We start from the raw sequence: 20,991 nt of genomic DNA on the forward strand, positions 1-20,991 counted from the left end.
ATGCCTACAGTATAATATATTTTCCAGTGAAACTGATCAATCCAAATGAAATTTGGGAAATGATGATGGCAAACCAACAGCATTTCTGAATGCAGGGATACCAAACAATTTGATATCACTGAAATCGTTGACAGTGGGCCCACAAACTCAGCTGGCTGTCAAAATCATGAAACAATCTAAGAGTGACTGAATATCATTGACCACAAGCCCATAAGACACAGGAGCAGAATTTCAGCTGATTGAGTTTGCTGCACCATTCCATCATGGCTGATTTACAATCCTTCACAAGTCCATTCTCCTGCCTTCTCCCCATAACTTTTGACACCCTTACTAATCAAGAACTATCAACCTCCACTTTAAATAAACCCAATGATTGACCCTCTACAGCCATCTGAGGCAATGAATTCCACATATTCACCAGCCTCTGGTTAAAGAAATTCCTCCTCATCTCTGTTCTAAAGGGACATCCTTCAATTTGGATCCTAGACTGTAACCAGTCAATTTATCATTGCCTTGGTGATTTTACAAACCTCCATAAGGTCATCCTTCAGCCTCCTTTGCTTCATGATAAACAGGCGCAGCCCATCCAGTTCACCCATAAAACCATAAGATATAGGAGCAGAATGCAGCCCATCGAATCTGTTCCGCCATTTCATCATAGCTGATGCATTTCCCTCTCAGCCCCAATCTCCTGCCTTCATCCCATATCTCTTCATTCCCCGACTAATCAAGAATCTATTAACCTCTTAAATATATTCAATGACTTGGCCTCCACAGCAACCTGTGGCAATGAATTCCACACATTCACCACTCTCTGGCTAAAGGAAATTCCTCATAATATCCATTCTAAATGGACATCCCTCTATTCTGAGGATGTGTCCTCTGGTTAGACTCTTCCACCATAGGAAACATCCTCTTCATATCCACTCTTTTGAAGGCTTTCAAAATTCGATAGGTTTCGATGAGGTTGCCCCTCATTCTTCTGAATTCCAGTGTGTACAGGCCCAGAGCTATCAAACACTTCATATGTGATGCACCATCAATAACTCTAGGAGACTGGAAGTGAACGACAGGCTTTTATTAACAGCAAAAAGGGGAGCACAACCATGTTGAAGACTGAGGGAGGAGCAGTGCCCCAATCGCCTTTATACAGGGGTTTGTGGGAGGAGCCACAGGAGCAGTCAGCAGAGGGGCGTGTCCAGACAGGTATACATAGTTTACCACAATATGAAAAGCCTTTCAATCGTGGAATCATTTTCATAAACCTCCTTTGAACCCTCTGCAATGTCAACACTTCTTTTCTTAGATAAAGAGTCCCAAGCTGCTCACAACACTCCAAGTGCTTTATAAACCCTCAACATTACAATGTTACATTTATATTCTAGCCTCTTGAAATGAATGCTAACATTGCATTTGCCTTCCTCACCATAGATTCAATCTGCAAACTCAGATTTTCAATTTTCTCTCCATTTAGAAAATTGTCTACTTTTTTATTTCTTCTACCAAAGTGCATGACCATACACTTCCCAGCACCGTATTCCATCTGCCATTGCTTTGCCTATTCGCCTAATCATTTGTTATTATGTAGCCTCTCTACTTTCTCAAAACCACCTGCTCTTCCACTTAACTTCATATTGTCTGCAACCTTTGCCAAAAGGCCATCAATTCCATCAACTATCTTTGACATTTAATGCAAAAAGGAGTGGTCCCAACACCGTACCCTGTGGAAGTCACCAGCAGCCAACCAGAAAAGGAGCCCTTTATTCCTACTCTTTTCCTCCTGCCAATCAGCCACTGCTTTATCCATGATAGTATCTTTCCTGCAATACCATGGACTCTTAACTTGTTAAGCAGCCTCACGAGTGGCAACTTGTCAAAGGCCTTCTGAATATCCAAGTACAAATCAACCAATTCTCCTTTGTCCATCCTGCTTGTTACTTCTTCAAAAAATTCCAACGGATTTGTCAGGAAAGATTTTTCCTGGAGGAACCCATGCTGACCACAGCCTATTTTATCATGTCCCTCCAAGTACCTTGAGATCTCATCCGTAGTAATTGACTCCAACATCTTCCCAACCACTGAGGTCAGACTAACTGTAGTTTCCTTTCTTCTGTCTTTCTCCCTTCTTGAAGAATGGAGTGGGATTTGAAGTTTTCCATTCCTCTGGAACTATTCCAGAACCTGGTGATTCATGAAAGATCATTACTAATGCTCTTTAGCCACCTCCTTCGGAACTCTGGAGTGTACACCATCTGGTCCAAGTGATTTATCTACCTTCAGAAATTTCAGTTTCCAGAGAGGCTTCTCCCTAGTAACGGCAATGTCAGGCACTTCTGCCCCCCGACACTCTCAAACTTCTGGCACAGTGTCTTTCACAGTGAAGACAGATGCAAAATACTTCAGTTCGTCCACCATTTCTTTGTCCCCCGTTACTAACTTTCCAGAGGTTTGATAAACACTCTCTTTTACACTTTATGAATCTGAAGAAACTTTTGGTATCCCCCTTTAAGATTATTGGTTAGCTTACCTTCGTATTCCATCTTTACCTTCTTAATAACCTTTTTAGTTGGTTTGTAAAAGCTTCCCAATCCTCTCACTCCCTGTTAATTTTTTGCTCTATTATATGCCCTCTCTTTGGCTTTTATGTGCTCATAACTCAATCCCCTGAGTCCCAGTAACATGCTTGTGAATCTTTCCAGCACTCTCTCTAACCTACTGCGTAATTTTGAATTTTTTTTCCTCTTCTGTATTTGCACACTTGTTGTCTGTCCCTACAGTGCAGTCTTTCATTGATTCTATTGTGTTTCTTGGATTTACTGTGCATGCCCACAAGAAACAAAGCTCAGAGTGTGTATGGTGACATATACAGTATGTACTTTGATAATGGATTTACTTTGAACTTTGGAGTTAATCACATCCTTTCTGTTATGGTGACCTGGCACCCTCTCTAACTTAAGTATATCCTTCTTATAGCATGGTAACCAGAACTGCAAGCAATATTCCAGATGTGGTTTTGCCAAACCTCCTACACACCTGTAACATGACACCCAACTCTTCAGTGCCCTGTCCAATCAAGGCAACCAATCCAAATCGCTGATCCACCCCTCTGTCTACCTGTGCTGACACTTTCGGTGTTGTACCCCAAAGTCTCTCACCTGGGCCCTGCATTTCTTTCACTGGTGAATCAGTGGAAATCATTGCCATTGACGGCTGTGGAGGCCAAGTCATTAGGCACATTTAAAGCGGAGCTTGAGAGATTGCTGACTAGTCAGGGCGTCAAAGGTGGGACAATGACGTTGAGAGGGATAATTCGGCCATGATGGAATGGGGAAGCAGACCCAATGGGCTGAATGGCCTGATTCTGCTCCTATATCTTATGGTCTTATTAACATCACAGAATACATGGCACTTTTGCCCACATTCTGATGTTGCAAGCAATTAGAACAATTCAGATTAATGAAGTTGTTAAAAAGTTTTTAAAGTAAGTGAATTAGAATATATCCTATAAAGACATTCCAGCCCGCTGTGGAATCAGCAGGCACCTTCCTGGAGTAACCATCGGGGACGCAGGAAGCCGTTCCATCAGTTCCGGATGTCCGAGTCGGAAAATCGGGAAACTGCCAGCGGGGCTACCTCCAGAGGGTGTGAAACATCTGCTCCGGTGCAGGCTTTTACCGGAGTCCTCAGCAGTTCCGATTCGAACTGCCACCACGGCCCCGGAAAATCCAGTCACGCCGGATCCTGCCAGACAGGAGGAGGCCATTTGGTCTCTGTGCTGGCCCTTTGAAAGAAATTAGCCGCGCTCTCTTTAGTCCTTTTCAGAAGAAAAAACAACTTGAAATTGTTGTGTTTTGCTGACTGACCCTGTGGGTGGGGGATTCTGGATTAATTTAGTCTGAGTCTGAAAAACTGCAAACCACCCCAGAACAAACGTGGGGAAGGAGAACAATGAAGTGGATAGTTAATTTTCTTTGGCAAATTTTATCTTGTGTGTCGGTAAGGGGTAGAACATGGAAATAAACCACAGTACTGGCCCTTCGATCCACAATGTTGTACTACCATTTTAACCTACTCCAACTCTTCCCTCCCACATAGCCCTCCATTTTTCTATCATCTATGTACCTATCTACAAGTCTCTTAAATGCCTTTAATGGATCTGCTGCAAACACCTCTCCTGGCAGGGTATTCCACACACCCACAACTCTGTGTATAGGAAAACTTACCTCTTGACATCTGCCTTACACTCTCCTCCAATCACCTTCAAATGATGCTCCCTCGTATTAACAATTAGATAGATAGATAGATAGATACTTTATTCATCCCCATGGGGAAATTCAACTTTTTTCCAATGTCCCATACACTTGTTGTAGCAAAACTAATTACATACAATACTTAACTCAGTAAAAATATGATATGCATCTAAATCACTATCTCAAAAAGCATTAATAATAGCTTTTAAAAAGTTCTTAAGTCCTGGCGGTAGAATTGTAAAGCCTAATGGCATTGGGGAGTATTGACCTCTTCATCCTGTCTGAGGAGCATTGCATCGATAGTAACCTGTCGCTGAAACTGCTTCTCTGTCTCTGGATGGTGCTATGTAGAGGATGTTCAGAGTTATCCATAATTGACCGTAGCCTACTCAGCGCCCTTCGCTCAGCTACCCTGTGACAGAAGTGCTGACTGTCAGTCTATCTTCGCCTGTTATCAGTTTGTACACCTGTATAATCCTGTACCTCTACTTCTTTTACACCAAGATTCAGATGGGCCATACTCATGTAAATGGGTCAGTAGCGACTGGGTGGGCCGAAGGGCTGGTTTCAGTGCTGTCTGATACCGAAGCCAGAGAGCAAACAGAGGAACATTGCTTCATATAGAACGGTCAGCCAGAGTTGGAACACACCAGGTGGGATGGGATAGGCGGTGGCGGTGGGCAGAATGTGAGATGCGTTTAAAAGAGAGTAGGTAACTTACAGAAAAATTAGCAGTAACAGAACTGTAGGGCAGTGGGGCCAATTGGATTTGAGCCGGGGCATCCACTGCGGGCCAAATGGCCTCTCATTAGACTTAGAGAGGCCCTACAGCCCAACGCATCTACTCTGATTACCAAGCACCCTCTTGCCCTTATCGTGGTGTCACCCAGCAAGAAACAGGCTGAATATGCACTGACCTCAAGCTCTGCACTTTGTTCTCCCCCACACTGCCTCCACACCTTCCCCTCTGTGCGATATTTCTTTTCAGATATATTTGTCACATCCTCTGCTTATCTCTGAGCTTTTAGGCATTGCTGTGTTTCCTCCCTCCCCTGCAAAGTGAGTTTAGCAGTACAGTGAAGTACAGTTCAGCAGATAACGGCGACATGGGTGTAATTGGGTGGGCCAGAGGACCCATTACAGTGCCATATCTCTAGATAAAATATAAAGAAAATAATCTTGTGTCCTGATGAAGGGTTTCAGACGGAAGGGTCGAGTGTTTATTCCTCTCCGTAGATGCTGCCTGACCTGCTGATTTTGTGTGTGTTGCTCTAGGTTTCCAGCATCTACAGAATTTCTTGTGTTGATACCTTAATCACTCAGGAGGTCAGTCAGCATCTGCAGAGAGAGAAGCAATGAACGTGAACGTTCATCAGAAGCCTGTTTTTCATTTCCCATCCTCGGGTTTTCTGTGAATTTTGTTTTTAAAACTTCGCCACGGCCCTAACTTAGCCCATCACAGTGTCGTCAGTGGTGCTGTAGGAAAGCTGGCCTAGACAGAGTGAGATTCCTGGGGACCCAGCTGGATCTCCAGACCAAAGCATGGCCAGTGCTGGAAAGAGGTCAGCGGCTCCTGTGTTAGGGAGGAGTGAGAGCTGACTCTTCTTTCCAGGAAGGTCGGTTTGGTAAGAACCGAGAGCAATGGTTAGAACAGGAATAAGCTGCCTGGCCCATGATATTGTGGCAATCTAATTATTAACTACCTAACTGGACCAATCCCTTCCTCCCACACAACGTCCATATCACTCCATCTAATGCACATTCATGTGCCTCTTGCTTATATGCTTCTACCATTATCCTGTGTAAAAAAATACTTGTCCCGCACATTTCCTTTGAACGTGCCCCCTCCCTCACCTTAAATGAATGCCCTCTCGTATTAGATATTTGGATGCTGGGGGATAGCTATCAACTGTCTATCTATGCTTCTCAAAATCTTATAAACCCCGGTCAGGATTCCCCCTCAGTGTCCACCACTCCAGAGAAAACAGCACAAGCTTGTTCCACCTCTTCTTGTACCTTATTCTATCCAATCCAGGCAGCATCCGGGTAAATCTCCTCTGCACCCTCTCCAAAGCCTCCACATGCGCCCTGTAATGGGGCGACCAAAATTGAATGCAATACTGCAGGTGCAGCCTAACCTGTTGCTGGAATGAATGTCCAGGGAGATCCCTGCTCTGAAAATCGGGAGGTCCTTTCATGTCCTAACACAGGGAGAGAGGTGTTCAGCAGGCAGACTGTCCCAAATGGGGCCATTCAGCCCATTGACTCGCTGCTGACTCTGATCAGTCCTATCAGTTGCATTCTCCCCTTAGCTTCCTGTAAGTGTTCCTGATCCTCTCAACACCCTTGGAGCAACTTACACAACCTTTGCAACTACTAAGGAAACCATTCGGCCCATTGAGTCTATGCTGGATCTCGGGAAAAACCCATTCCCCTACTTATATCCTGCCAGGCTATTTCCCCATCAACTGTTCCCTGATTTCCCTTCCACCCACCCACAAACTAGCGGCAGCTTGCAGTGACCAATTAACCCAGCAACTAGTGGGTCAAGCAGCAACTATAGAGGGGAATAAGCAGTCACTGGGAGTCAACTCAATGAGTTGCTCCAGCATTTTGAGTGCATTGCACAAGATTTCCAGCATCTCTTGTGTCCTCAATTCACCAACCAGCATGTCTTTAGGATGTGGGAGGGAACTGGAGCACCCAGGGGAAAGCTCATGTGGCCACAGGTAGAACATGCAAACTCCACACAGAAAGCGCCAGCGGTCAGGATCGATATGGGATCACTGGAACCGTGAGGCAGTGACACTACCCGATGCCCCATTCACTCACCTGCTAAAATACCCTCAGGGAGGAGCTTCAGAGGATTAATGGCGCCTAACGGCACTCCTTTGCATCTTTGGAAACAGCTCTATTTCCATTTTTAGTATCTTTATTTTTCCCTTTCAGGGTTTTTTTGGAGATCCTGACCTGGAGTTACACGCTGACTACGGTCCTTTGTGGGAATGGGACCCGCTGTCAGGATTTCACAAATGGCCGTTGTTCAGCATACCAAGGGCTCAGCCTAAGCGCTTTGCTCACCTTTGAAATTCCGTGGCTCTGGAGAGGGGGGGCATCGGAGGTTGATGACTCTGCAGGAAGATCTCTGGCTTTGTGCCCACACACCCGAGATCTTTGGGCACAGAGCTCGAAAAAAGCGACGCAACGGACTTTTAACATCGTAAACCAGACTGTTGTTTGTTCTGTCTCCCCTGTCACTGTGAAACAGAGGCACCTTTTCATCCCTTATTAGGGGGAGAGAGCGAGAGAGCCTGTGGTATGTCAAATGCTGGGTGAACAAGTAGTCTTTGGGGTAACTGCAAATCTGTGTCTTTGCTGTTGCTTTGCTCACGCTAGAGTGCTCAGTGGCGGGTGCCAATGCTCGTTTCTCTGCCGGCAGGGGGAGGGGGGATTGCTGTTTGCTGCCACTTACATGTGGAAGGAAGGGGAGCTGGGGTTTTAACATTTAACTGTCGTTCGTTCTCTGGGGGCACTCCTCCGTTTTCGTGGATGGTTGCGAAGAAAAAGCATTTCAGGATGTACAGTATATTGTAAATATTTCTCTGACATTAAATGTCCCTATTGAAACTTTTGAAATTCAGCCTGTGGTACACTGCTCAACATACAGTGTGTGTAGAGTGGGATCAGAATCCACCCGCCATCTGAACCATCTCTGGCAACCACAACTGCTGGAAAAGGAACTGAGAACAGGAAATGCTACCCAAAAGCTTCCTCCAACTGACATCAGCAAATGTCTGATTCACCCAGCAGGACACACAACAGCTGTCTACTTTTCCTGGACTGGGGCAGTGTTGAGAGTGGAATTAACGTTCTGTTGGCGGGGTGGGGGGGCAGTGGCGGAGAGGAGAGGGATGGTGCCAACAGGGTCACCAGCAGGATCAGAACCTTCATCAATTTGGTTCTTGAACCAACTGAATAAACCATAATCACCATAATTTAGCAGCACGCTGACTTTGATCACATTGCACTAATATGGGGATTTTTAAAATTCTAGTTTTGTTCCTCCTTTTAAAAATTGTGTTTAATTCATTTTTCTTTGGAATGATAGTTATATGTGTCTGTGATGCCGATGAAGACAAGTTTATCAACGTCGTGTGTGTACTTGTACATATTCCACTTTGAGAGAAGGGCAGGAGAGGATAAAAGATGCAAGGGGGAAGTAACTTCATCTCATGTGCTCCATGTTTATTGTTTAATTATTTATTATTATTATTTTCTCTCTTTTGTATTCGCACAGTTTGTTGTCTTTTGCACATTGGTTGTTCTTCCACCCTGCTGGGTGCGTTCTTTCACTGATTATTTATTGTTCTTGGATTTACAGAGTATTACTGCAAGGAAACAAATCTCAAGCTGACAGATGTGCACCATGTTAACAAATTTACTTTGAACTTCTGCCAAGAGAAAAGTCAAGCAATCGGTGTAATGGGAGGCCATGTTGTAGTCACCCCTTTTGGATGTGGTTTAAAAACTCCCTGTACATTCATCCTCACCCCTGTCAGAGCTCTGGGCTCTGAAATCTGTAGGTCTGAACACGGGCAAGAATGAGCTACAACTATTATATGGAGAAGAAGGTCAAAAAGATTAAATATTCAAAGGTGAGCTTTACATGTTAGATCAGGCATGGGCAAACTACGGCCCGCGGGTCATATGCGGCCCGTTAAGCCTTTTAATCCGGCCCGCAGAACTTGATGAAATTATATTAATAAACCTTGTTAACACCTCAGATCCATCCTGAGAATCGCCACAACAAAACTAAATCCAGACTTTGATGCGCTGGCTAAAAAGGGAGATCAACAAAACTGTTCCCACTGAAATTAAAAATAAGTTTCTTCGTTGTGTTATGTAAAAAATGCATTTGAAAATATTTTTTTCAATAAGCCTTACATGTTACTTGTCATTTCTGTTAAGTGATGGACATGAGTAGTGCGCAGGTGCACGTACGTTCTCAAAATAAAAAATGCGCTCCAGATCAAATAACGCGTTCCGCATACTGGCGCGCTGTCACTGTTCTGTCCTTGCGCTGGTCGTTGTTGAGTTTTGACACAGGGGACAATTGAATAAGAAGGAGCAGGACAAGTAGACCTGCATCTCCTACCGTTTTTGAAATAAAGACAGTCAGGAGGAGAGTGATGATGATAATATCTTGAAGGATAACAGAATTTTCAGTGCTTTAAAATAATAACTGTTACTATTAAAAAAAGCTGTATTTTATTCATTTAATTTTCAGTGTTTTAAAAGTCATTTCAATAAATAGCTAAATACCATGGGACTTCAAAGACAGATATTTTGTTGTAATGCATTTGTTCATTTTCAATTGAAATTAAAGCACATGTTTTCTACATATCCCATGATATTTTATTTTCTCTTATGAGGTGTATTACCAAAACACTCCGTCCATCTGCTCCTGGTCCGGCCCCCCTGTCAAATTTTAGAACCCTTTGTGGCCCACAAGTCAAAAAGTTTGCCCACCCCTGTGTTAGATGTACATTGAGACATTCTGTAAAATGCATTGTTCTATGTCAATGACCAACATAGTCTGAGTATTGTACTGGGGTGAGCCTGCAAGCTTCAATGGCACCAACGTAGCATGCCCGCAGCTCACTAACACTAACCAAACGTTAGGGAGGCTGGAGCACCAGGAGGAAACCCCTGCAGCCATGGGGAGAACATACAAACTCCCCATGACTGCATACAGACAGCGGCAGGAATCAAACTCTGATAAAAGATTGCTAGCATTTTAATAGCATTACAGTCTCCATTAGGCTGGCGAGATCTGGATCCTGTTTTCCTCACCATAGACACTCCTGAGCTGCTGAGTGCTTCCAGCATTCTCGATAGGCCTTCTGCGATTCCCTAATTTATGGAAGGTAGGTGTTCCTGGAAAATGCTACATCAAATAGTCTTTCATAAATCAGAAAGGCATCGTGCAAGGGTGCACGATATACCTACCGTGTCTACTGTATCACAGGGTGACTACACAAAAAAATCACGAGCTCTGAGATCCTGAGCTCATGAAAAGTACTCCACAATAACCCTTGCCGTATACTGCAGCGATTTCATTTCAAGTATTTATTTCTCTGCTGCTATATTTATTTTTCTCACCTCGTTGATTCTACTCGCAATGGCAAACCAATATGCAAGGTGCAAGAAAAGGCTAGTCAGTCCCTCAGGCTTGTCCCCGCTTCTCTGTATTTCAATGGGTGATCTGCCCCAGGCCTCGGCTCCTCGTCTGCGCCTGTTCCTAGTTAATTAGGAAACCAGCAAGAACTGGTGTTACTGTCAATGGTCTCATAACTTAAGTGTACTCTTCTTTCAGAAGTTTGCAAGGAGCCAGGAGACAACAGGTGAGATGCTGTGCGAAAGGAGCCAGCCAGCGCCCTGTGGGTACGACGGTCGTAGGTGTTGTAATCACTCCACAACTCCACAGTCCTACCTGAGATTGTAAGCTTAAACACAACAGCTTCTGCAGAGCAGGAGATCCAGAATAACACACAGAAAATGCCGGAGGGACTCAGCAGGTCAGGTAGCATCTATGACCAGGCCGAGACCCTTCATAAAGACTGGAAGAGAGGAAGAAGCCGGAATTGGGGGGGGGGGGGGGGGGGAGGCAGTGAAAATTCAAGCTGGAAGGTGATTGGCGAAGGAGCACATGACTGAAAATTCCAAGATCGCAGAGGGTCTTCAGTCCTGATGCAGAGCGTCGGCCTGAAACATTGACTATTCCTCTCCATAGACACCACCTAACCTGCTGAGTTTCTCAGCATTGTGTGTGTGTGTGTTACTGTGGAATGCAATCTGAAGTTTCAGCAGAGTTTGAGTGTCTACAGTGTGGGCCCTGTAAGAAAGGCAATTTGCAAAAGTAAGAGCAGAAGTATGGCTTAATGTTCAACTGAAATACCACAGGATTAAAAATATTCATTTATTTTTGACGTAGTGAAGTAGTCTTTGATAGGTCTGTGACCACGTGTCTGGAGGGGCTGTGCTCTTCTCCATGTAAAAGCCTTTGTTCTAAATTTGTAAGCTATCACAGATATTGTGAAGCTCGATTTGTAACAAAAGAACATTGTAGTTATTGAGTTTAAATAACTTGTTAACAGAACAGGCGGTGTTTTGTAACGAGTGTGTGGGGAGCTGACGGAAAGCATGGTGGTCCCATCTAGAACATAGAACTGTACAGCACAGGAAAGGCTCTGTAGTGAATGGTGATGAGCTGAACTAATTAAATTAGTAATTAGACACCAAACTAAGCCAATCCCTTGTGGCTACATACTGTCCATATTCCTTCATTTTTGCACATTCATGCATCTTTGTAAGACCCCTTAAATATCTCTGTAGCATCTGCCTCCACCACCATCACTGGCAGCACGTCCAAGGCAACACTCACCCTACATAAAAATCCTTGTCCCACATATCTCTATCTAGCACACTCGCCTTAAACGCATGTCCCGTAGTGTTAGACATGTTGACCTTGGATACCGGCTGCCCACTCTATCTATGCCTCTGATAATCTTATAGTTCTCCATCGGGCCTCCCCTTAGCCACTGGCACACCAGAGAAAGCAACCCGAGTTTGTCCCACATCTTCTTATTCTCGTGACCTCTAGTCCAAGCTTCCTCATTCGAGCTTTCATAGAACATCCAGGTTTGAATGCAGTAGTCTGCATCCTCCCGAACCTGATTGATATAAAGTTGCATACAAAGAAAACTTGTGCTGCATAACTTCTTTAATTATTCCCCCCTTAGCCTCCAGAATTTGACATTGGACCCCATAAAAGCCTCACATAATCTTATACACATCTAACTGGTTCTCCCCTCGGGCTTCAAAGCTGCAGAGAGTTGTAGACTGAGCCAGCTCCATTGTGAGTACGACACTCCCTGCTATCGAGGACATCTTCAAAAGGCGATGTCTCAAAACAGCAACGTCCATCATTAAGGTCACTCACCACCTGCGAAATGCTTTCTTCTCATTTTACTATCAAGAAGGAAGTACAGGAATCTGAAAGCACACACTCAACATTGTAGGCTTAGCTTCTTCTGCTCTGCCATCAGATTTATGAACAGTTCATGAACCCATGAAGAGCACCTGACAATTTTGCTGTTTTTGCATTGTATTTATTAATGTAACTTACAGTATTTCATGTACTGCAGCTGCAAAACAACAAACCTCATGACATGTCAGTGTTAATGGGAAACCTGATTCCCATTTCAGAGAAAAATAGCAACACTTTGTCCAACCTGTTGTCCAGGAAGCATCCTGGCAAATCTCTTCTGCACCCTCTCCAAAGCCCACAATCCGTTTCTATAATGGGGCAAGCAGAAATGAATGCAATACTCTTGTGTAATATCGACCAGAAGTGTCCGCAGCCGGAGGACGTGAGTTGGAGTCTGAGTTTTGGACACTGGAACACATCTGGAAAACTTACCCCACCTGCTGGGCACTGGGCAGTAGTATTGGTGGTAGTAGTATCGGGTTACTATTGTCACACATACCAAGATACAGAGAAAAACTCATCATGCATTCTGTTCATATAGATCAAATCATTACACTGTGCGTTGAGGTAGAACAAGCTTTCAAACTTCTGCCGATGGGAGAAAGGGGGTATGTCCATGGTGGATGGGGTATTTGAATAGGCTGGCCTCTTCACTGAGGCATCAAGAAGCATTGAGACAGCGTCCATAAAGAGAATGCTGGTTGACGTGATGAGATGAGTGAGCCACAATTGGCAAGAGGAAACCTCGCTCCACTCGCAGACTGAGTCCGAGGGGCAGTTAGCCCAGGTGTAGGCACAGGACTCCCTAGACACTGTGCTGGTACCTGACCCAGCCTGTGAATTGAGGAATGGGGTCCACGACTCAGTGAGGGTGTTACATACCAGGCTACACTGTCACAGGGAGCAGGGCCTCTTGCTTGGCAAGCAGGGTGGTACAATTGGTGGAGCCAGTGCCTCAGGGTCCTGGCAACGCTGGTTCGATCCCAACCCCTGGATGTGAAGCCTGCACGTTCTCCCTGTGACCACCTGGATTTCCCCCAGTTACTCCGGTTTCCTCTGAGATGTGAGTCAGTAGGTTGATTGGCCGCTGTAAATTGTCCCCTGGCATCTAGCTAGTTTGGGGGTCAGTTAATGGGAATTTGGGGAGAATGAAATGGGATTAACATAAAGCAGATGCTTAATGCTCAACAAAGACTCAATAGGCCAAAGGGGCCACTTTCATGTTCAGTGCCCCTATGGAGCTTTGACTAATTGTGGTACAGATCAGAATCAGGTAGACAGTATATCGTGAAAATTTACAGCAGCAGTACAGAGCGAGACGTAAAAAGACTGCTATAAACACAAGAGATTCTGCAGATGCTGGAACTACCGATTAACACACACAGAATGCTGGAAAAACTCTGCAGGTGAGGCAATATCAATGGAAAGGAATAGAGAGTCGTTGTTCTGGTCAGAAATTCTTGAGGCAGGAGTCCTGATGAAGGGCCTCGGCCCAAAGCATTGACTCTTTGTTCCTTTGCATTGACACTGCCTGACCAGCTGCTTCTTCCAGCATTCTGAGTGCCTAAAGTTACAATAAGAAATATTTTTTTAAAAAGTAGTGCAGAAAGTGTGATTTCCAGCATCTGCAGAATCTCTTGTGTTTGTGATTTGCAAAACAATAACGTAGTGTTCACGGGTTGACAGACGTTCGGAAATCTGATAGCAGAGGGAGAGAAGCTGTTCCTAAAAAGTTGAGTGTGTGTCTTCAAACTCCTGTATCTCCTCCCTGATGGTAGCAGTGAGAGAAGGGCATGCCCAGAATGGTGGGGTCCTTAATCTTCTTGAGGCATCGCCTTTTCAATAACTCCTCAATGGTAAAATATAGTCATGAGTTGAAGGATTTCCTGTGCTAGGCATTGCTTGTCATGTATTTCCTGTTGGTCTTCCAGTTCCACCACAGCAGACCAGTCCTGGTTTCTTGCCTTCCCTCCAGCTGCCTCAAGTCTTGCACGTTGCCCAGTCCCACGGATCTCTCCTCCCATTCCTCACTGTCTCATGCACCTGCTCTGAAGCAAGAGGCCATTCACCCCATCCTGTCCTTGCCAGCTCCCAGAAGGGCAATTCCAACCACCCCTGCAACATACTTCCCCTAAAGGTGCCCCACCCAACCGTCACCCTGATTCTCCTCTCTCCCATGATTAGCAGTGGCTGATCAACCTACACCCTGCTCACTACTGACGTCACATGGTGGTCAAGGCTGAACCTACGCGGATAAGATCTCTCTTCTAAAATTCAGCCTCCTTGTTTGCTTTCTAAGAGGCAGTGGCTCTCACATTCTCGCCTGTTCTCATGCTGAGCATTCTGTTCTGCTTCTATCAAGGCAAGCAGGATTGAAGAAGAGCTGGCCATTGATTTTAGAGTGTGCTCGAGCTCCTGTCTACATCGACAATGCTGAGGTTGAGGGGACTGAGAGCTTCACCTTCCAATAGCCTGTCCTGGTCCAACCATGTAGGCGTCACAGCCAAGGAAACTCACCATCCTATACTTCCTCATGAGGCTAGAGAAATTAGGCATGCCCCCCATTGACTCTTAATTTTAATTGACTCACAGTAAAAACCATTCCATTTGAACGCATCAGGTTTGGTATAGCAACTGCTTTGTACACGACTTCAAGAATCTGTTGAGAGTTGTAGACACAGCTCTAAACAAAAATCAGCCTCAGAAATCAGCCTCCTCTCCATGGACTCTGTCTATACTTCTCACTGCCTTGGTAAGGTGGCTAGCGTAGTCAAGGGCCTCACCAACATTTTCACTTTTCTCCTCTTCCACTGGGCAGAAAACACAAAAGCATGAAAGCACATACCACCATGCCTAAGGACAACTTCTTCCCACTCTTAAAAGACTATTAAATATTTCCCTAGTACGATAGGTTGGAGTCTTGACCTCACAATCTACCTTGCACCTTATTGTCTACCTGGATTGCATTTCCGCTGTCACTGTTACACTTTATTCTGCATTCCGCTATTGTTTTAGCTTGTACTATCTCAATACGCCGTGTAATGATCTGATCGGTATGAGCAGTACGCAAGACAAGTTTTTCACTGTCTCTCTGTGCACGTGTCCCCTCACAATCAATTCAGTTCAATTCACCACCCAGGACATGGCCTCTTCTCATCGTTACTGTCAGGAAGGAGGCTATGAAGCCTGAAGGCACACACTCAGCTATTCAGGAACAGTTCCTTCCCCGCTGCCATCTGTTTTCTAAATGAACACTGAAACCACGAACACTACCTCACTACTCACTTCCATAACGCAACACACACAAAAAGCTGGTGGAACACAGCAGGCCAGGCAGCATCTATAGGGAGAAGCGCTGTCAACGTTTCGGGCCGAGACCCTTCGTCAGTCCTGATGAAGCATTTTGTGTGTGTTGTTGTTTGAATTTCCAGCATCTGCAGATTTCCTCGTGTTTGCTCACTTCCATTTCCATTTTCGCACTACTTATTTAATTTAACTCTTCAATATACATATACTTACTGTAATTACGCTGTTTTTCTATGTTTGTATCACATGGTATTGTTGCCACAAAGTTAACGAATTTCACCAACAGTGATATTAAACATGATTCCCATGTGGCAATAATAAACCAATATCAATTCCAAGTAATGTAGCAAAATTATCTTCGTTCACCTGCCTCTTCCTCATCTCCTTTGTGCCATTTCTCCTTAGCTCACAATTCCCTGATCTTTCCAATACTCATCTCTTTTCTTCTTAAACTCTCACAAAGGTTTACCTTCCACACGCCACTGGGGCAGACAGCTCCAGAGATTCACTACCTTCACCTCAGCTTTAAATGAAAATCCCCGAACCTTATTTCCCAGCCCCCCAACCCCATTTGAACCGCTTCCAGCGTGGACACATCCAGCCTCCTTCCTTCTCAAACTCCATTTGGATATTATGCAATTGAATAAGTTCGCTCTTCATCTGATAAAGCTCCAAAGAATACAGGTCTGATATTGTTGGCCACTAGTGACAGGGCAATTCTCTCACCCCAGGAATCAGTGGACTGAAACTCTTTTGGACAGTCTCCCACAACTGCTTAAATAAGGGGACTGAAACTGTGCACAGTACTCCAGCTGTAGCCTCACCGATGCCCTGTTAAAACCTATCTCTAACCGCCAACCCCCCCTGCAATATAGACCAATGTGCCATCAGCCCTTCTGACCACACCTCTTTTCAACCTGTGTACACAATCACCCGGATCCCTCTGCACTTCATGTATTTGCAATAATCTCTCCTTTTAGAAATAAGCTGCCTTTAGATACCCATGTGACCATGAGCAGAACAGAGGCTGGAGACCCACAGGTGGTCTGTCTTGGGGTTTGAGGACACTGGGTGGATGGGAGGGAGGAAATGGGCTTCCTTTGTTGCTGCTGTTCTGCTGAACATTGTGGGTATGCTCTGTTGGTGCCCGAGTGTGTTGCTGCTGTTCTGCTGAACATTGTGGGTATACTTCCTCATGTGGTTAGAGAAATTAGGCATGCCCCCCATCGACTCTTAATTTTAAAAGCCATTCCATCCGAATGCCTCAGGTTTCTATGCTCTGTTGGTGCCCGAGTGTGTGGCCACACTTGTGAGCTTTTCCCTAGCACAGCTTTAGATTGTGTTGGTTCTTCGTGCAAACGGCACCACTTCTCTGTTTGTTTCTATGATGAATAAGATCCCAATATGAATATGGATTCCTCTTGTCAAAGGGCAGGGCCCCGGTCTTTCCCCATCTGCTCTCTCAACCCCATCTGTACCCTGATGCAGAGTCCAAATGTCCTCAGCTCTGCGTGCCCTCTCACCTCTTTTCGTGTCGTTGGCAAACGTGGGCACTTTACCGCAGGTCAGTGGTAACAGACAGCAAGCCCCACACCCCTGTCTCCATGGCAGCAGCCACAGTGGGTACACCACCATCTGCACTTCATCAAATCACATACCGCACCGCTTCGGGAATAGATCAGCAACACTGGGTTCTCAGGTCTGGATCTCCCTCCCGAACGGTACAGTGGCAGCCCCTTCGCTAGAGGGCTGCGGCGGTTTGCGAAGTCCAATCAGTCCCTTTTTATCCCCCCACCTTCTCAGGCACAGTCAGTGACGTGGATCAAATACTAGTCTTGCCAATGACCCCACATCCCTGATAACACGTCAATGGAAAGGAATAGAGAGTCGTTGTTCTGGTCTGAAACTCTTGAGGCAGGAGTCCTGATGAACAGCCTCGGCCCAAAACGTTGACTCTTTGTTCCTTTGCATTGACACTGCCTGACCAGCTGCTTCTTCCAGCATTCTGAGTGCCTAAAGTTACAATAAGAAATATTTTTTTAAAAAGTAGTGCAGAAAGTGTGATTTCCAGCATCTGCAGAATCTCTTGTGTTTGTGATTTGCAAAACAATAACGTAGTGTTCACGGGTTGACAGACGTTCGGAAGTCTGATAGCAGAGGGAGAGAAGCTGTTCCTAAAAAGTTGAGTGTGTGTCTTCAAACTCCTGTATCTCCTCCCTGATGGTAGCAGTGAGAGAAGGGCATGCCCTGAATGGTGGGGTCCTTAATCTTCTTGAGGCATCGCCTTTTCAATAACTCCTCAATGGTAAAATATAGTCATGAGTTGAAGGATTTCCTGTGCTAGGCATTGCTTGTCATGTATTTCCTGTTGGTCTTCCAGTTCCACCACAGCAGACCAGTCCTGGTTTCTTGCCTTCCCTCCAGCTGCCTCAAGTCTTGCACGTTGCCCAGTCCCACTGATCTCTCCTCCCATTCCTCACTGTCTCATGCACCTGCTCTGAAGCAAGAGGCCATTCACCCCATCCTGTCCTTGCCAGCTCCCAGAAGGGCAATTCCAACCACCCCTGCAACATACTTCCCCTAAAGGTGCCCCACCCAACCGTCACCCTGATTCTCCTCCCTCCCATGATTAGCAGTGGCTGATCAACCTACACCCTGCTCACTACTGACGTCACATGGTGGTCAAGGCTGAACCTACGCGGATAAGATCTCTCTTCTAAAATTCAGCCTCCTTGTTTGCTTTCTAAGAGGCAGTGGCTCTCACATTCTCGCCTGTTCTCATGCTGAGCACTCTGTTCTGCTTCTATCAAGGCAAGCAGGATTGAAGAAGAGCTGGCCATTGATTTTAGAGTGTGCTCGAGCTCCTGTCTACATCGACAATGCTGAGGTTGAGGGGACTGAGAGCTTCACCTTCCAATAGCCTGTCCTGGTCCAACCACGTAGGCGTCATAGCCAAGCAAACTCACCATCCTATACTTCCTCATGAGGCTAGAGAAATTAGGCATGCCCCCCATCGACTCTTAATTTTAAAAGCCATTCCATCCGAATGCCTCAGGTTTCAATGCTCTGTTGGTGCCCGAGTGTGTGGCGACACTTGTGAGCTTTTCCCTGGCACAGCTTTAGGTTGAGTTGGTTCTTCGTGCAAACGGCACCACTTCTCTGTTTGTTTCTATGATGAATAAGATCCCAATATGAATATGGATTCCTCTTGTCAAAGGGCAGGGCCCCGGTCTTTCCCCATCTGCTCTCTCAACCCCATCTGTACCCTGATGCAGAGTCCAAATGTCCTCAGCTCTGCGTGCCCTCTCACCTCCTTTTGTGTCATTGGCAAACGTGGGCACTTTCCAGCAGTTCAGTGGTAACAGACAGCAAGCCCCACACCCCTGTCTCCATGGCAGCAGCCACAGTGGGTACACCACCATCTGCACTTCATCAAATCACATACCGCACCGCTTCGGGAATAGATCAGCAACACTGGGCTCTCAGGTCTGGATCTCCCTCCCGAACGGTACAGTGGCAGCCCCTTCGCTAGAGGGCTGCGGCGGTTTGCGAAGTCCGATCAGTCCCTTTATATTACCCCGCTCCCCCCACCTTCTCAGGCACAGTCAGGGACGTGGATCAAATGTTAGTCTTGCCAATGACCCCACGTCCCTGATAACACACAAAATCACAAGCTCCTGGTGGTGGAGATACCCCAAAGCTTTGGCAAGTTACCTCTGAGATCCAAGTCTCCTTACCTGGCAGAATGTGTAGGCTTCCTCTGGAGGCATTAAGGATTTCCTTCCATCCGGTTCCTGTGCCAGGCAGCTGGGGCACACCAGCGCAAGATCCTTGGGGCAGAAGAGCATCAGCTGTGCCCAGTGGGAAGGGCACCTCTGCCCGGTCAGCGCAGGTTCGGGGTCCAGTCGCAGGACGCCCAGGCTGGTCACCAAGGTGGCCAGCAGCTGGTTGGTCTTCAGCTCCCTCCTGGGGAATGTCTGGCCGCACTGAGGGCACGGCACGGTGCCCTCCTGCCCGGCCCACAGCCCCAAGACGCAGGGTCTGCAGAAGTTGTGTCCGCAGTCCAGGGTCACGGGCTCAGTGTAGGTCTGCGTGCAGACGCCACAGCACAAGCTCTCAGTCAGTCTCTCAGCCATTCGCCTCAGTTCAACTGCACCACACTGCACTCATCCAGGACTGTATTTTTAGATGCTTCACTTCCTGCTTTCAGTGTTACAGTTCTACGCGGCGGTCAGCGATACAGCCCACAAAGGGAACCCTCTGAGCCAATGAATTAGCAAGTGTTTCAGCTGAGGGCAGTAAGCAGGGGAACAAAATGCCCATCTGGCCAAAACACCCAGCACAAGAAGGATCCTTCAACACTATCCCATCACACACTCCCAGGGCAGGGACAGCACCGGTTAGATGCAGAGTGAAGCTCACCCCAGGCTGTCCCGTCACACACTCCCAGGGCAGGGAAAGGAATGGGTTAAACTCAGAGTGCAGTTCCTTCTGCACTTTCCTGTCACACTCTCCCTGGATAGAGACAACATGGTTTAGAAATAAAGAACAGTATATGGTAAGATACAAGAAGATAAGATTAACTTTATTTTTCACATTGTAGCATACAGCGAAATACATTGTTTGCGTCAAGTCAAATCAGTGAGGATTTACCGGTGGCCCTCGAGTGCCATCCTGTTTCTGACGCCGATGTAGCCTGCCCACAACTCGCTGTCTCCTGGCTGTACATCTTTGGGATGTGGGAGGAAACCGGAACACTCAGGGGAAACTCACATGGTCATAAATTCCCTCTACACCAGGGGTTCACAACCACTTTTTTTATGCCTTGGAGCCTTTACCATTAACCAAGGGGTCCATGGACCACGGTTTGGCAACCCCTGCTCTATACAGGCCCATTACACTCGCCTGGGGCAGGGTGAGGCATGAGTTAGACACAGACTGAAGTTCCTTTCACACTGCCTCATCACCGACTCTCAGAGCATTTACAGCACAGGCTGAACAAAGAGCGAAGGTCCTTCTACACTGTCCCACCACACTCTCCCGGAATAGGGACTGCACTTCCTGCCTCTCTTCCTTGGATATATGGCTCCTCAAGGTTATTGTAGCCGGGGACAAGCTCCCACTGCCTATTAAATGATCCCACTGGTGTACGACCCAATAGCCTCTGACAACCATGTCCAGCTCCTCACCTTCACATGTGGCTTAGCTACTTAGACGGTGGAGCCATTTCTACTGACAGGAGAAGGGGTAAAGATGGGCTACTGGCGTCTTAAAGCCAGTGGCTTCGGGCAGATGGGGCTTGTTAGCTGTGGTTGGCAGTTCACCCAGGAGAAGGAAAACTCGGATCTCAAACCTCCGCTGCCTTGTGGCCACACCCACTTATGG

The 20,991-nt window shown here is 46.2% G+C and overlaps 1 protein-coding gene across 1 annotated transcript in view; it reads right to left on the minus strand.

The window, feature by feature from the left end:
- Nucleotides 1-19,764, minus strand: part of LOC140738047 (zinc-binding protein A33-like) — a 34,796-nt gene extending 15,032 nt beyond the window's left edge. Inside the window, exon 1 of the mRNA XM_073065044.1 lies at nucleotides 19,344-19,764. Coding sequence (XP_072921145.1) covers nucleotides 19,344-19,742 — 399 coding nt within the window. The 5' untranslated portion in view covers nucleotides 19,743-19,764. The remainder of the gene's footprint in view (nucleotides 1-19,343) is intronic.
- Nucleotides 19,765-20,991: the final 1,227 nt, after the last annotated feature.

Source organism: Hemitrygon akajei, chromosome 2 (assembly GCF_048418815.1).
Source record: "Hemitrygon akajei chromosome 2, sHemAka1.3, whole genome shotgun sequence".
Taxonomy (NCBI): Eukaryota; Metazoa; Chordata; class Chondrichthyes; order Myliobatiformes; family Dasyatidae; genus Hemitrygon; species Hemitrygon akajei.